Source organism: Nycticebus coucang, chromosome 22 (genome assembly GCF_027406575.1).
Source record: "Nycticebus coucang isolate mNycCou1 chromosome 22, mNycCou1.pri, whole genome shotgun sequence".
Classification (NCBI taxonomy): domain Eukaryota; kingdom Metazoa; phylum Chordata; class Mammalia; order Primates; family Lorisidae; genus Nycticebus; species Nycticebus coucang.
The window spans coordinates 17,309,536-17,324,573 of record NC_069801.1 but is presented as its reverse complement, the minus strand read 5'-3'; the positions used below and the strand labels follow the sequence as shown (position 1 = coordinate 17,324,573).

The window sequence follows — 15,038 nt, the reverse complement described above, 5'->3', positions numbered from 1 at the left end:
TACGCAATTCTCTTGCCTCAGCCTCCCAAGTAGCTGGGACTACAGGTGCCTGCCACAACACCAGCTTTTTTTTGTCGCAGTTTGGCCAGGGCCAGGTTCAAACCCGCCACATTCTCAGTATATGGGGCCAGCGCCCCACTCACTGAGCCACAGGCACCGCCCCCATTCTGGTAATTTTAACCTTGAAAATAAACGATATAGGCAATCTGAGACCAAAGTGGATAACGCTGTGCTGAAAGCTGTAGTGGAAGTAAATCCATTTCAACCTATGAGTGATTTAGTAGCAAGGTTTGACGTTACCATTCCAACAATATAGGACGATTTGACACAAACTGGCAAGGTAAAGAAGCTGGATAGATGGGTTCTGCACACATTAAATTAGCATCAGAAAAGAAATTGTCTTGAAGCTTGCCTTTCTTAGTTGTCCTGACATAAAGGCGAATCATTTCTACATCATATTGTTACATGTGGTGAAAAATGGATACTTTTTAATAATTGCAAGCCTTCTACACAAATGGTTGAATAAAGATGAAGTGCCGAAATAGTCTAATACTGAATATTCAGGCAGCACCTGTAGCTCAAACCCACCAGTCTCAGCACCGGCCACATACACTGAGACTGGTGGGTTTGAACCTGGGCGGGGCCGGGTAAAGTAACCATGACAACAACAAAAATAGCCGGGCATTGTGGCGGGTGCCTGTAGTCCCAGCTACTTGGGAAGCTGAGGCAAGAGAATCACTTGAGCCCATGAGTTTGAGGTTGCGGTGAGCTGTGATGCCACGGCGCTCTACCTAGGGCAACGGCTTGAGACTCTGTCTCAAAAAAAAAAACCCAAAACTGAATATTAATCAATAAAAGCTAATGGTGTCTATTTGGTGATCCAGTGCTAGTATTACCCACACACCTTCATGAAACCTTATCAATTACAACAGATGTCTACTGTAACCACTGGATGAAATGATGAGGGTGCTTATGATTAAGCAGCCAAGACTGGTCAACAGAGACAGACCAATCCTCTTTACAAGGCCACACTTGACCACATGTTGCACAAACAATGCTGCTCAAACTACAGAAGTTGGACTTGGAAACTCTTGTCATCCACTGTATTCACCAGACCTTGCACCAACTGACTATCACTTCTTCCAGGCTTTGGAGCACTTCCTGTAAGGAAAAATATTCAATTCTTAACAAGCTGTGGAAAATGCTTTTTGTGATTTCATTGCCATTTGCACTCCAGGCTTCTTCGTTGCTGGCATACACAAGCTACCATTAAAATGGCAAAAGTGTGTCGATAGCTTAGTTGCATACTTTGATTAACTGTACTGGTTCTTGTTTGATATATAAACTTTGGATTCAAAACCAGATATTTCTTATTTAATGACCTAACTCAAGGCAAACATAACTTAGAGTGGCAAAGAATTCTCTCCAAGATTTGAGAACGTTTAAAAAATCTTCCTTACGAGTTGGCTACTGCACCCAGGACAAACATATCAACTTAGAAAAATCCTGTATAGATCAGAGTTAAACAAAAACTACCAATTTCACCTGCAGAAATATCCCTGCATACATATAAAATGCTCAAACCAAACACCAGGTTAACAACTACTTAAAAGAGTGCTACTTAAAGGGCCAGCTTTGGTGAGATACAGAGCCAGTTCACTTTCTTTACTGAGAAAGTCTTTTTTTCCAGAAAAAAAGTTACCGTCTGAACTAACAGTATGGTTACCAATTTAACTCATGTACATTCTGGCACATCTCATCCACACTGGTAACCAACAGTTCACAGATGAGGAGCCAGTGCAGGCCTCTCTTGAGGGTAGTACTGGTATACAATTTAGAAACAAATATTTTAAAAAAATGTGTTAAAAGTTCATCTAATACCAACGAAGCAGCCAATTTGCTACCTCTACTAAATAAAAGTTCTCTCTTTACTGTTAGAAAGACTAAATGAACCTGTTCCAAACTCTGGAAAGTCTAAAGAAAAAGATGATATATCAATGGTACGTGATCATCTTTAGCATGGACTCCATCAACATCTTGAGGACAATTATGACAGTCATCTTGGAGGCTTGCTTCTTTACCTCAATTCCATGCTTAACAGTCTATCTACATAAAACAACTATCTGATCATGTCACTTCCCTGCTTTGAAGTTTCAATTTGCAAATCAGCCTAGCTAGCAATATATGCCCCACAGCACAGCCCCACCCCGCACTTTAGCTCTGTATTATATTCTCGCCCTCACACTGGTGTAATCACATCCTCCTTGACGTACTTCACTTAAACTTACATCTTCCGCTGCTACCTTCAATGCCCTTCCCTGTTACAACCCCGTGAAGTCCTGACCTGCCATTCACAAAAGCTCTCCCTGCTCTCCAAACCTCTCTGCCCTCACTCCTCCTAGCTTCACACATTCTCCTGCCACTGTTTCTTTCACAGCAATTTTTTCCCTAATTGCCCTTCACAAAGCTAACTTGACTTTGTGTTATTGGTATATTTATGGGTAGCTGTTTGTGATATGCTTAAAAATACTTCAGATTTCCCCTCCCCCAAAGTACAGGAAGGGGACAGATAAGATTAGAAAAATGAGGGTTCATTACCAGCACTCTTTCTACTTTTTGTGCATATTTTTAAATTTCCATAATAAAAAGTTGGGGAAGAAAATTTTTTTGTGCCCAAGTACCACTATACTGTAGTAGGGACTGTCTTACTCATCCCTGTATCATTTACTAAATTTACTAAAAATTTACTAGAAATTTACTAAATTGTTGAATTAATCTCTTCTTCATCCTTCTTCTCTTATTTTATTCTGCTTATTCTGCCAGAAGCCTCCCATAACCTCTTCTCCCCCAAGCTCTGGAGGAAATCTGGACCAGGATGGTGAAATAGGAATCAAAGCTTTCCCTGAAAGTCTGTCCTCCCCTGATTTAAACCCCGTACAACCTAAAGGTTGGTAGAAATAGGTGAGAATGTCCCCTGAGACCTTTCACATAAAATTTAAGAGTTGGAATCTTATCACTTTTAGGGACAACAGCTAAACTATCAAACGCACAGTAAATCTTCCCTCCCCTAAAGAGAATCTGCTTATTATACTTTGTTTTGAGAAGTGTGGGCTCTCATCCTGATGAGGAAGTTGGTAATTTTTGCTGAATACAAACTTTTGAATTTCACTCATCCCTAAAAAATTAAACTAAATTACATAATCTAAGTGTATCTTACAGTGGTTAAACTACTTCCACTCCCACTCATCAATTACCACTCCATGTCATACTAAGTATAAGATGTTCCTATGCCTCTGCTCAATAAATTCTTTAGCCTACCTACCTATTTGACTAAGTGCTACCCTTTGGCTATTAGCCCATCAAAAAAACTAAGCTTATAAACACAAAACTGTGGTCATAAAGAGTACACAGAGCTAAAGCACATGATGGGAGGCACAAAACAAAGAAATGAAGAATCTGGTTTCGATTCAACAGGTCTCTTGGAGTAAACAGCCACAGCCAAACAAAAAGGATAATTGTCCACCTGGCATTCATTACATGTCTAAAGATAAATGCCTGAACAGACATTTAAATCTGCATATACACCATAATCCCTTCTTACACAGCTCCGAGTTAAGAAACAACCAAAATAATGTCATATCATCGCCACCCCTTTTTGCATTCGTGCTTATGTTCATCCATTCATTCCCCTAAAACTGTTTTCAACTGAACCAAACACATCTGAAAAATTCTGTTTGTCTTCAACTTACAGCTTGTCCGTTGGCTTCATAAAGTGGGCATTTTTGCTTGATCTTGGCCAGTTCCATATTTACTTGCTTGCTGACCACAGCCATGGGATTCCCTCCTAGAAAAAACTCAAACATTAAATTCAACATACCCATGAAAAGTGAATAAAAACTTCAAAGTAAAAATATTTTTACTTCAAGAATGTTCAATTTTTTTCCTCAAAGGAAAAGAAAACTACTCACAAGTAAAAATATGTAAGCTAAACATAAACAACCTATAATTTCACTAATTAATATTTTCTTACAAACCTTTCTAGATTTTAAGTATATAAAATTACAGACATCAACACACAAAAAGATAACACGTGTTATTTTATAATATTTTTCATTAGCATATACCACAGACATTTTAGTTATTATAGAGCTATACAATTTTTAGTGGCTAAATAGTACTCACTGTATAATAATTTAACCTTCTAATCTGTGGTTTCTAATATCCTACCATTATAAACTATGCCTCATTAATGGGCAGCACCTGTGGTCAATGAGTAGGGCACCAGCCCCATATACGGATGGTGGTGGGTTTGAAACCTGCTCCAGTCAAACTACAACAAAAAATAGCCGGACGTTGTGGTGGGCACCTTTAGTCCCAGCTACTCAGGAGGCTGAGACAAGAGAAACGCCTAGGCTCAAGAGCTGGAGGTTGCTGTGAGCTGTGATGCCACGGTACTCTACCAAGGGCAACAAAGTGAGACTGTCTCTAAAAAAATAAAAATAAATTTAAAAAAATGCTTCAAAACTGCCAGGCACAGTGACTCATGCCTATAATTCTAGCACTCTGGAAGGCCAAGGTGGGTAGACTGCTTGAGCTCAAGAGTTTGAGACCAGGGCAGCGCCTGTGGCTCAGTGAGTAGGGCGCCGGCCCCATATGCCGAAGGTGGTGGGTTCAAACCCAGCCCCGGCCAAACTGCAACAAAAAAATAGCCGGGTGTTGTGGCGGGCGCCTGTAGTCCCAGCTGCTCGGGAGGCTGAGGCAAGAGAATCGCTTAAGCCCAGGAGCTGGAGGTTGCTGTGAGCTGTGTGATGCCACGGCACTCTACCAAGAGCAATAAAGTGAGACTCTGTCTCTAAAAAAAAAAAAAAAAAGAGTTTGAGACCAGCCTGAGCAAAGTTGAGACCAGTCTACAAAAAATAGAAACATCAGTCATGGTGGTGCACAGGCCATGGCCCAGGTGAAAGGGAAAGGAGGAAGGGAAGGGAAAATGAGACAGGGAGGGAAGGAGGAGGAGGGGAGGGGAGGAAAAAGGAGGGGAGGGAAGGAGCGCACGCGAGAGAGACAGAGAAAGAGAAAAGTTATTTTCAAACACAACATTCTGCTTATCTATTTTCTTAGGATTATTTTCTAGAACTGAAAAAAAGATACCCTAGGCCAAAAGGTACGTAAAATTTGCACATACTGATTATATCCTTTCAGGAAGAATATTTGGCATTCACCTCTCACTACCAAGACGAATACCCTAACCAATGTATTTTAAAACTGCATCTACAGTTTTAAAATGTAAGCTTTTTTTTTTTTTGTAGAGACAGTCTCACTTCGCTGCCCTCGGTAGAGTGCCGTGGTGTCACACGGCTCACAGCAACCTCCAGCTCTTGGGCTTACGTGATTCTCTTGCCTCAGCCTCCCAAGCAGCTGGGACTACAGGCGCCCGCCACAACGCCCGGCTATTTTTTTGGTTGCAGTTTGGCCAGGGCTGGGTTTGAACCCGCCACCCTCGGTATATGGGGCCGGCGCCCTACTCACTGAGCCACAGGCGCCGCCCTTAAAATGTAAGCTTTAACAATCTCATGAGTCTCAGATTATGAACTGCAGCACAAACTAAGTACTTACCAAGACCAGTTACCACCATGGCTCCAAGATCAGCTACATAGTTTCCTTTTCGAAATGTAGCAACTCGTCCACCCACTCGATCCTATTTTTCAGAAATTAAATGGCCAAAATCATTAGCTCTGTTTTACCCACAGACCTGGCAACTGTAGCAAATTGCCTTTTATACCATACCAGGGCTCTGCCTTTTATAATTTAAAAAGAAAGGGGTAAGGGCGGCCCCTGTGGCTTAGTCGGTAGGGCGCCGACCCCATATACGGAGGGTGGCGGGTTCAAACCCGGCCCCAGCCAAACTGCAACCAAAAAATAGCCGGGTATTGTGGCAGGTGCCTGTAGTCCCAGCTACTCGGGAGGCTGAGGCAAAAGAATCGCTTAAGCCCAGGAGTTGGAGGTTGCTGTGAGCTGTATGATGCCATGGCACTCTACCGAGGGCCATAAAGTGAGACTCTGTCTCTACAAAAAAAAAAAAAAAAGAAAGGGGTAGTGTTTACATGGAGTGCAATCAATAGTACTGTGGGCACAAAGACCAAATGAAGTTTAATTCAAAGATTATTTGAGGGACAGATAGGTAACAAATGACATACAAGAGGTACAGAATCAAATGTGATATAAAACAATTTGATAGCCAGAAGACATATTTAGTCATAGGTACTTTTATCTGTCTAGCTGCCTATAATACCTTCTAAGGTACAGGATGAACAAGGGCCATCTACAAAGAAAACATCTGTCCACAGATCCCAACATTATGTAAATATCAACTTTCTACCACTGTGACCTGACTCTTGCCCTTCTATCCTCAAGTTAGCTGTCAAGTGATTTCTCTGACAAATGGCTCTCCATTGTAGCCCTATGTCAAGAGGCACAGAGCCTACCAAACAGAAAACACTGACAGGATCTTTCATCCCTAAATCGGCCCAAGCTCATCTGGGCTGACTGGAGATTTTCAAATAGGAGAAAACCATGTGCATACACTGGAAACTCCAAATAAATAAAAAAGCAAAATAAAATAAAAACATATACACTAAATTATAAACTCCACATGGGTAGAGATGGTAATGATTCCGTAATTCCTTATTGCATTCTTAGTACGTAGTACACACAAATGTTTTCTGAATTAAAAAATAAATATTTTTACTAACAGACTATATCAGGAAAATATTTAATTTTGATTTTCCCCATAATCTAAAAAGAATATTTTAAAAAATTAGCAGCGTAAGCTCCGCACCCGTAGCACAGTGGTTACGGCGCCAGCCACGTACACTGAGGCTGGTGGGTTCAAACCCAGCCTGGGTCAGCTAGACAACGGTGACAACTGCAACAAAAAATAACTGGGTGTTGTGATGGGTGCCTGTGGTCCCAGCTACTTGACAGGCTAAGGCAGGAGAATCACTTAAGCCCAAGAGTTTGCTGCGAGTTGTGACGCCACGGCACTCTACCAAGGGCAACATAGTGAGACTCTGTCTCCAAAAAAAAAAAAAAAATTAGCAGTGTAGGCTGGGCACAGTGGCTCATGCCTGTAAACACAACACTCTGGGAGGCTGAGGTGAGAGGACTATTTGAGGTGAGCAGTCTGGGTAACATAGTGAGACTCTGCCTCTACAAAAAGTTTTAAAATAAAACTTAGCTGGGCATGGTGATGTGAGTAGTCCTTGCTTCTCCAGAGGCTGAAATAGGAGGACAGCTTGAGCCTAGGAATCTGAGGTTGTGTTGAGCTCTGACTGTGCCACTGCACTATAGCCTGGGTGACAGAAGGAGACCCTGTCTCTCTCTCTCTTTTTGTTTAACAAGATAGTTTATAAAAAGTATTTGAACTGACTTGCACACGTTTTGAAACTTTTATGAAATTTTAGTTGTTTAGATTACCTCAGAAGTGTTTTTTTCAATGGTGGGAGTCCAGGGAGGCTTTTAAGATAATTGGATTTCAAAAATTATTCATGGCCAGGCACAGTGGCTTACGTCTATAATCCTAGCACTTTGTGAGGCTGAGGCAAGTGGATTGCTTGAGCTGAGCAGTTCAAGATCAACCTGAGCAAGAGTTAGACCCTGTCTCTACTAAAAATAGAAAAAAACTAGCCAGTGGTGCACACCTATAGTCCAGCTACTCGGGAAGCAGAGGCAAGAGGACTGCTCAACTCCAAGAGTTTGAGGTTGCTGTGAGCTATGATGCTATGGCACTCTACCCAGGGCGACAGAGACTGTTTTTTTCCCCCATGAAAATAATCTGAATAGTAGCAGCGTTATATGATGTTCTTTTTGCCTCATTGTGTACCATTTTCTCTTTCTCCTCCTACAGTTTCCATTTCTCTCTCCAGGACTAATAATAAGAGAACCAATATCCTGGTTTCTAAAAGATGGCTCCTCCCTGAAAAGCAACTTGTTTTTCTTAAATATCAAACAAGGAATTACTCTGTTCCATCACTGAAAAGAACTACCTCCTAAAAAAGAAAAGGTTTGTGAAGGCTTCAAATTTAAGAGTTAAACACAAGAAGGAACGACCTGAACATAACCATCAAAAGAGTATATAGATCCAGTTACTGAGCACTTTCCAAGGCTTCACTGTCAAAAATGCTTTATCCAATGTAAATAACACTTTCCAAAATACTTTAAGTATTATACAAATCAGTCTGGCTCAGTTTGAGTTGTATGTATTCCTTAATTTGCAAGAGATAATTTCCTTACCATATTTCCACTAGGTCAAGCTTCTAAATCCAAAATAAAATGCTTACCCTGGCTTCCAGAAGTGTGACATCCATTCCAAAACTTTGTAATTGTCGAGCTGCTGCCAAGCCTGAGACTCCAGAGCCTATGATAATTACCTTTCCTGTCTTTTTAGCTAAAAACAAAACATGAACAAAAATTAGAATATTTTATTGTAGGCTTAAGAATTTATAGTTTTTTCTCATGAAATATGTTATAATATCGTACAAAGTAAATAATTCAGACTATTATTTTCAAAATATGAAAACTATCTAAAATCAACAAATATCAATTTGAACATCTATAAATCATACCCACTGTTCCTAAGATTTATTTTCTTATTACCTCAGTCATGTATTTCAGTATTTCAATATCTCTGACCCTTAATTTATTTAGAATCTGCTTCATTTACCTCACAATTGTACTAAGCTATATTCTGGATATAAGCTATCTCTTTTAATCTCTCCTTCTATAGTCTTAATTTAGTGTCCCTTTTTGAAAAAGTAAAATATTAAAAATAAATGTATTAATTCTCAAAATACCCCTATCTCTTATCTCCCTGGCAGACATTATCCACACAAACATTATAAAAGGGAAAATAGTATTTATTTTTAAAAAATGAAAAGAAAAAATGCAACTATTAGTAGCCTAAAACACTGGTCAATTAAAGAAAAACCTCAAACCTCCTCTTTGCAAAACTGACTTCTCTCATTTTTAACAAATTTTATTCATTTTTTAAAAATTGGAATTAAAAATTTTTTTTATCTTTGACTAAATAGCCATCAAACCAAAAATTAAACAGAATGAACATTTACTAAGAGAATCTGTTTTCAATTTGACTTAGAAGATAAACTTGGGGATATTTTGATTTCAAATATAGATTTACAAAGTCCGAAGAAAATGCTAACAACATCTTGGATATAAAGTATAACCTTGGAATCATAATTTAAAAGCATGAAATTCATTGGTCAGCTAGGTCCTTACTTGGTAGGGGTTTTATCCTCTTATAGATGCCGAAGTTGATAAGACCATGACGCTCTAAATAACTATGAACTCGGTGGACAAGCACAGTGTCACCTATGAAATAAGTGGATTAAAAGCATGTTTATATTCTCAGCAGTTTAAACAGAAAATTCTTCTACCTCTTGTAGTTCTCTATCACGAAATCATTCAACACATCTTTTCCATAAACTTCAGATCTTGTAACTCCTTTTGCAGAGTGATTTTTAGAACTGTTAGCCTGTGCAGTAGACCAAAATATGTATCACATAATCTGGAATTTATTTATTTTTGAAGACAGGGATCTTGCTTTGTTGCCCAGGCTGAACTTTAATTCCCAGGCTCAAGTGATCCTCCCACTTCAGCCTTCCAAATAGCTGAGACTGTAGGTGCACACCACCATGCCTGGCTAATTAATTTTCAAGAACCGCATTCCATTGCAGATGGAATGGGAACAAAATTAAGCCTTTGCAAAGTAGTTTTAACGCTCATTTACTTTAGCAAAAACTTCACAAGACTTTCTTAAGGGCAAGTGGGAAGCAAAAAAACCAGCCAAACAAGTGCCAACACAGTATTCCATGTCTGATCCATGGACAACAGCTCTAGGAAAATTACTTAGTAATCTCTTGAAGTCATCTGTCAACATAGTTTAAAGATCAGGAAAACAAATGAAAAGAAAATAGGGTTTTTTTTTCTTCTTAAAGACAGAGTCTCACTTTATTGCCCTCCGTAGAGTGTCCTGGCATCACATCTCACAGCAACCTCCAACTCCTGGGCTTAGGAGATTCTCTTGCCTCAGCCTCCCGAGTAGCTAGGACTACAGGCGCCTGCCAGAATGCCCGGCTATTTTTTTTTGCAGTTTGGCCGGGCCAGGTTTAAACCCGCCACCCTCGGTATATGGGGCTAGAGCCCTACCCACTGAGCACAGGCGCTGCCTGAAAATAGTTTTTTTTATAAGACTCAATTTGCACTACACAAGATGAAATACAATGGAAATATGAATAAAAAAACTATCAAGGAACTATGGGGCTCCTGGAAGGAAATATCAATTTTCACAATTTAGTCCAAAACTAGTCTTATTGAACATACTGCTTACTGTTATAAGGCGCCTCTAACTGCTGTAGTGTAGCTTCAAATGTCAGCTGAATCTTCGGATTATCCAACCACAACTGCAACTGTATTTAAATGACATAAATTATATTACATATAGACATATGCCATTTGATCATCTTTAAAATCATCTTTTAAATTTTAAGGTCTTTTGGCTCAGTGCCTGTAGCTCAGTGGCTAGGGCACCAGCCACATACATCAGAGCTGGTAGGTTTGAATCCAGCCCAGGCCTGCCAAACAACAATGACAACTACAACCAAAAAATAGCAGGGCATTGTGATAGGCACCTGTAGTCCCAGCTACTTGGGAGGCTGAGGCAAGAGAATCGCTTAAGCCCCAGAGCTTGAGATTGCTGTGAGCTGTGACAGCACAGCACTCTACTAAGGGAGACAAAGTGAGACTCTGTCTCAAAAAATAAATAAATAAAATAAATTTTAAGGTCTCACTTATGGGCTTTACTTTAACTGAAAAAGTAAGGGTTATAGTCTTGACAAAGAAACTGATGAACACAAAACTTTGTCAAATGAGTAAATTTATTTATTTATTTATATTTTTTGAGACAGTCTCGCTATATAACCCTTGGTAGAGTGCCGTGGCGTCATAGTTCACAGCAACCTAAAACTCTCGGGCTTAAGCAATTCTCTTGCTCAGACTCCCAAGTAGCTGGGACTACAGGTACCCACCACAACGCCCAGCTATTTTTTGTTGCAGTTGTCATTGTTGTTTTAGCTGGCCCGGGCTGGGTTCGAACCAGCTGAAGTGAATACAAAACTAGAGATAATGATGTCCCAAACTTCTTTCAGTGTATATGGCTGGCGCCGTAACCACTGTACTACAGGCGCCAAGCCAAATGAGTAAATTATTGAAGAAGCTGGGAGATATTTACATCTAATATAGAAAAATATCTAGTAATTTGCCAAGGCCATGCAGCTAGTAGGGAGCAACTAGGATTTAAACCTGGGTCACATGACTACAGAGACAGCAGATAAAATCCACAAACATCTAATGACAAACTACAGGGTATTCCAAAAGTCACCCCTAAAGTCGTCATTCATAGGAAATTATAGCTAACCGTACCTTTATTAACAAAACATTTATTACAAAATTTTACAAAGAAGTGGCCAACATGTAGAGGGAAAAAGGTGTCAAGGACAATTTCTCCGTTTTTAGCTTGCACAACTGAATGAGTTGATATGTCATTATTCACTGAATGGGGAATGAAAGAAGAAATGAGATTTAATTCCAAGACAATAAGAGGAGATATAAAATAGGCAGTTAGCTGCATAGTCTTAGAAGTGAGGTAAAATCTGGAGTCATCCTCTATGGGTGATAACTGAAGCCAGATGCCTAGAAGAGGGCTCCTGGGGAAAAAATAAGGCACCTTGAGGAATGCCCACACAGTTCACATAAACCTATAAAACAGTAGGAGAAGACAACCAATGGTGTTACCAAAGTCAAGGGAAGTATATGTTTAGGAAACAATCTATATTTGTATTCAAAATAACTAGAAGTGCAAGATAAATTTCTTCTACTTTGTATCATCCTAGAGTAAGATCTGTATGTTGTGGACAGCACCTCCACTCACCTACTCTAGAGCTAAGTAAGAATTCATGAACAAAGGATATAAAAGAAAAATTCACAGTAGTACAAATGACTAATAAAAGTAAAAAGTAGTCAATCTCAGTAATCTAAGATATGAAAAGGAAATGAGATGAATTTGGCCTATAATAGCAGCACAGATTATCACTGATAAAAATGGGCAGGGCAATAGGGCTGTTGACTGGTTCAGTATCTCTGGGAATTAATCTGGCAATAAGTTTCAGAACTGTTTATACCCTCTGACAAGGTAGTAGGATTTCCTTCCAGAACTGTAAGGAAACAATGACCAGAGATACAGTCAAGAATACAGAAGTCTGTTCAGGCTTGATTATAATACTGCAAAAATGGAAACTCAAACGTTCAACAGTTAAATTACAATCCAACTGTCAGACAAAATATTATGCAGACACTACAGTCTATTTATTATTTAAGTGAAGGAGGTTGAGCAAAATGAGCAAACGTGCAAAGGTTTTTCTTATCCTGATAAGGAAGGACAAAGTGATTATTTTAAAAAAAAGTTTTAAATACTTAAATAAACAGTCTCAAACATATTTATAAGGTTAAGAGGTATGAAAAAGATTCAAAAGAATGCATGCAATTAGGATCTCAATTTTATAAAAATTACATATGCATTTGAACAAAGGAACAACTACTAATTTTTTTTTTTTTTTTTTTTGTAGAGACAGAGTCTCACTTTATGGCCCTCGGTAGAGTGCCGTGGCCTCACACAGCTCACAGCAACCTCCAACTCCTGGGCTTAAGCAATTCTCTTGCCTCAGCCTCCCGAGCAGCTGGGACTACAGGCGCCCGCCACAACGCCCGGCTATTTTTTGGTTGCAGTTTGGCCGGGGCCGGGTTTGAACCCGCCACCCTCGGTATATGGGGCCGGCGCCCTACCGACTGAGCCACAGGCGCCGCCCACAACTACTAATTTTTAACAACGGTTATCTCTGGGTGATAAGATTATAGGCAATTTTTAAAGTCTTTCCTATTTTTTTCTATATTCTAAAATATATTTACTTTTTATAATCTAGGTGGAAAAAAAAGGCTGACATGAAAACTTACTGTGCGGTTTCTAATGAACAGAAAAACCTTCTGAGTTTGCTGTGGTCCACTGATAATATCTGGGAAACAAGCTGCTTCTTGAGAGGTCATCCGGTCATGAGGAAGTCTGCTCTGAAAAGCTGCACCCTCCACACCTAGCAAAAAAAGCAAAGGACTTCTAGGAAAAGTGCAAGTGAATACAAAACTAGAGATGATGATGTCCCAAACTTCTTTTTTACTTGAAAAACTCTGGAAAGCTTTGTCTCATTCACAGACTGATTTTACTTCCTTTTTAAAAAAAATAAAACAAAAACCAAAAACCTTTCAATGTGTCTCAAAAACAAAACAAAACAAAAAGAAATTAGCCACTCTTTTGAGCTTAATATTTCAAAATTTACACTTCACTCACAAGTACATCAATATACCTTGTAAGACAAGAAGGCATTTAGAGTATTTTCTTCATCCATAAAGTAACTTTTAAAATGGGATCATATTCTAATTAAAATTAGCATCATTGATAGTATCCAATAAAACTGAAAGCTAAAGAATCAGAATACAGGGAAGCATACTAATGGGAAAGCAGAAGAGGGTACGGAGTGAAAAGCACAGTCACATGCCTTCTGTCAGGGTTCCAGCACGGAACGGAAAGATGACTGCGAGGTTTAAACAGCAGAAAATACATGATCCTATCAATAGGATCATCTATTAGCTCTCATATTTCAATCCTGATAAGCAGTGAGAGAAATTAAGCAGACAACAGTGATAAGACAGAAGAGTGCAAGGCATTGGCCTTTTCTGGCACAAACAGTAGAAATGCTTTACTATAAACCCCAAGTAAAATTTTATTATTGGACATATACTATATAATACACACATATATAGTATATACCTATACTCTATGTAAAATATGTTATTTTGAAACTTTAAAAATTGATTTAAAAAAAAATAAGATTTTACTCTGTCACCTAGGCTCAAGTATAGGGGCAGCACCATAGCTCAATGCAGCCTCTAACTCCCGGGCTTAAGAGATGCTCCTGCCTCACCCTCTGAGGGAGCTAGGACTGCTAATTTTTGTAATTTTTTTGTAGTGATGAGGTCTTGCCATGTGGCCCAGGCTGGTCTCCAATTCCTGATCTCAAACAATCCTCCTACCTGGGCCTCCCAAAACGTTAGAATTACAGCAATGAGTCGCCATGCCTGTCCTAAACTGTCGTATTTTACAAGCTGGTGTTTAAGTACATCTTGATAAGGTGTTGTTAGAAATACACTGGCATATACTGTGCATGTATTTCTAAGATTGATCACCTTATCAAGATGTACTTACCCACCAGTTTACAAAAATATGGAGACAATTTAAAGAGTTTCCAAATTCGATACCATTGGCTCGTCACCATTGGCACCTTAGCTGCTGTAGCTCAAGCGGCTAAGGTGCCAGCCACATACACCAGAGCTGGCGGGTTCGAATCCAGGCCAGGCCCACCAAACAACAATGACAGCTGCAACAAAAATATAGCCGGGCGTTGTGGCAGGTGCCTGTAGTCCCCACTACTTGGGAGGCTGAGGCAAGAGAATTGCTGTGAGAATTGCTGTAATGCCATGGCACTTTACCCAAGGTGACAGCTTGAGGCTTTGTCTCAAAAAAAAAAATCGATACCATTGAATTACGTGTAAGTAACAAAATAGGCACCAGATATCTATAATCATTTCAAAGCACACACTAAAGCACTAACAACAGAAGCAAAACTAACAAGGCATTAGTAAGATTAGGAGAACAAAAAGAACAGGAAAATAAACATATAACTTAGAAGATTATAGCTAAGCAATTAGGGGTCTGTTCACAAACACATTCAAATGGCAAGCACTACCTAGAAAAAATGGTTAACAACAGATAATATAAAAATGCCTAAGCTACTTATGGTCCTTACATTAATAAATACTATTCTTAGGGCAGCGCCTGTGGCTCAAAGGGGTAGGGCACC

General features: G+C 39.4%; 1 protein-coding gene across 7 annotated transcripts in view; it reads right to left on the bottom strand.

Moving 5' to 3' along the window:
* Positions 1-15,038, bottom strand: part of KDM1A (lysine demethylase 1A) — a 132,346-nt gene that overhangs the window by 82,675 nt on the left and 34,633 nt on the right. For 5 of the 7 annotated variants that reach the window (XM_053575513.1, XM_053575512.1, XM_053575514.1 and 2 more), the window contains 7 exons: positions 13,081-13,214; positions 10,403-10,481; positions 9,292-9,384; positions 8,337-8,443; positions 5,614-5,695; positions 3,750-3,844; positions 1,117-1,161 (listed from right to left, as the gene is read on the bottom strand). In XM_053575513.1, the coding sequence (XP_053431488.1) occupies positions 1,117-1,161; positions 3,750-3,844; positions 5,614-5,695; positions 8,337-8,443; positions 9,292-9,384; positions 10,403-10,481; positions 13,081-13,214 (635 nt within the window). The remainder of the gene's footprint in view (positions 1-1,116; positions 1,162-3,749; positions 3,845-5,613; positions 5,696-8,336; positions 8,444-9,291; positions 9,385-10,402; positions 10,482-13,080; positions 13,215-15,038) is intronic. The other 2 variants (XM_053575515.1, XM_053575517.1) reach the window with 1 other exon arrangement.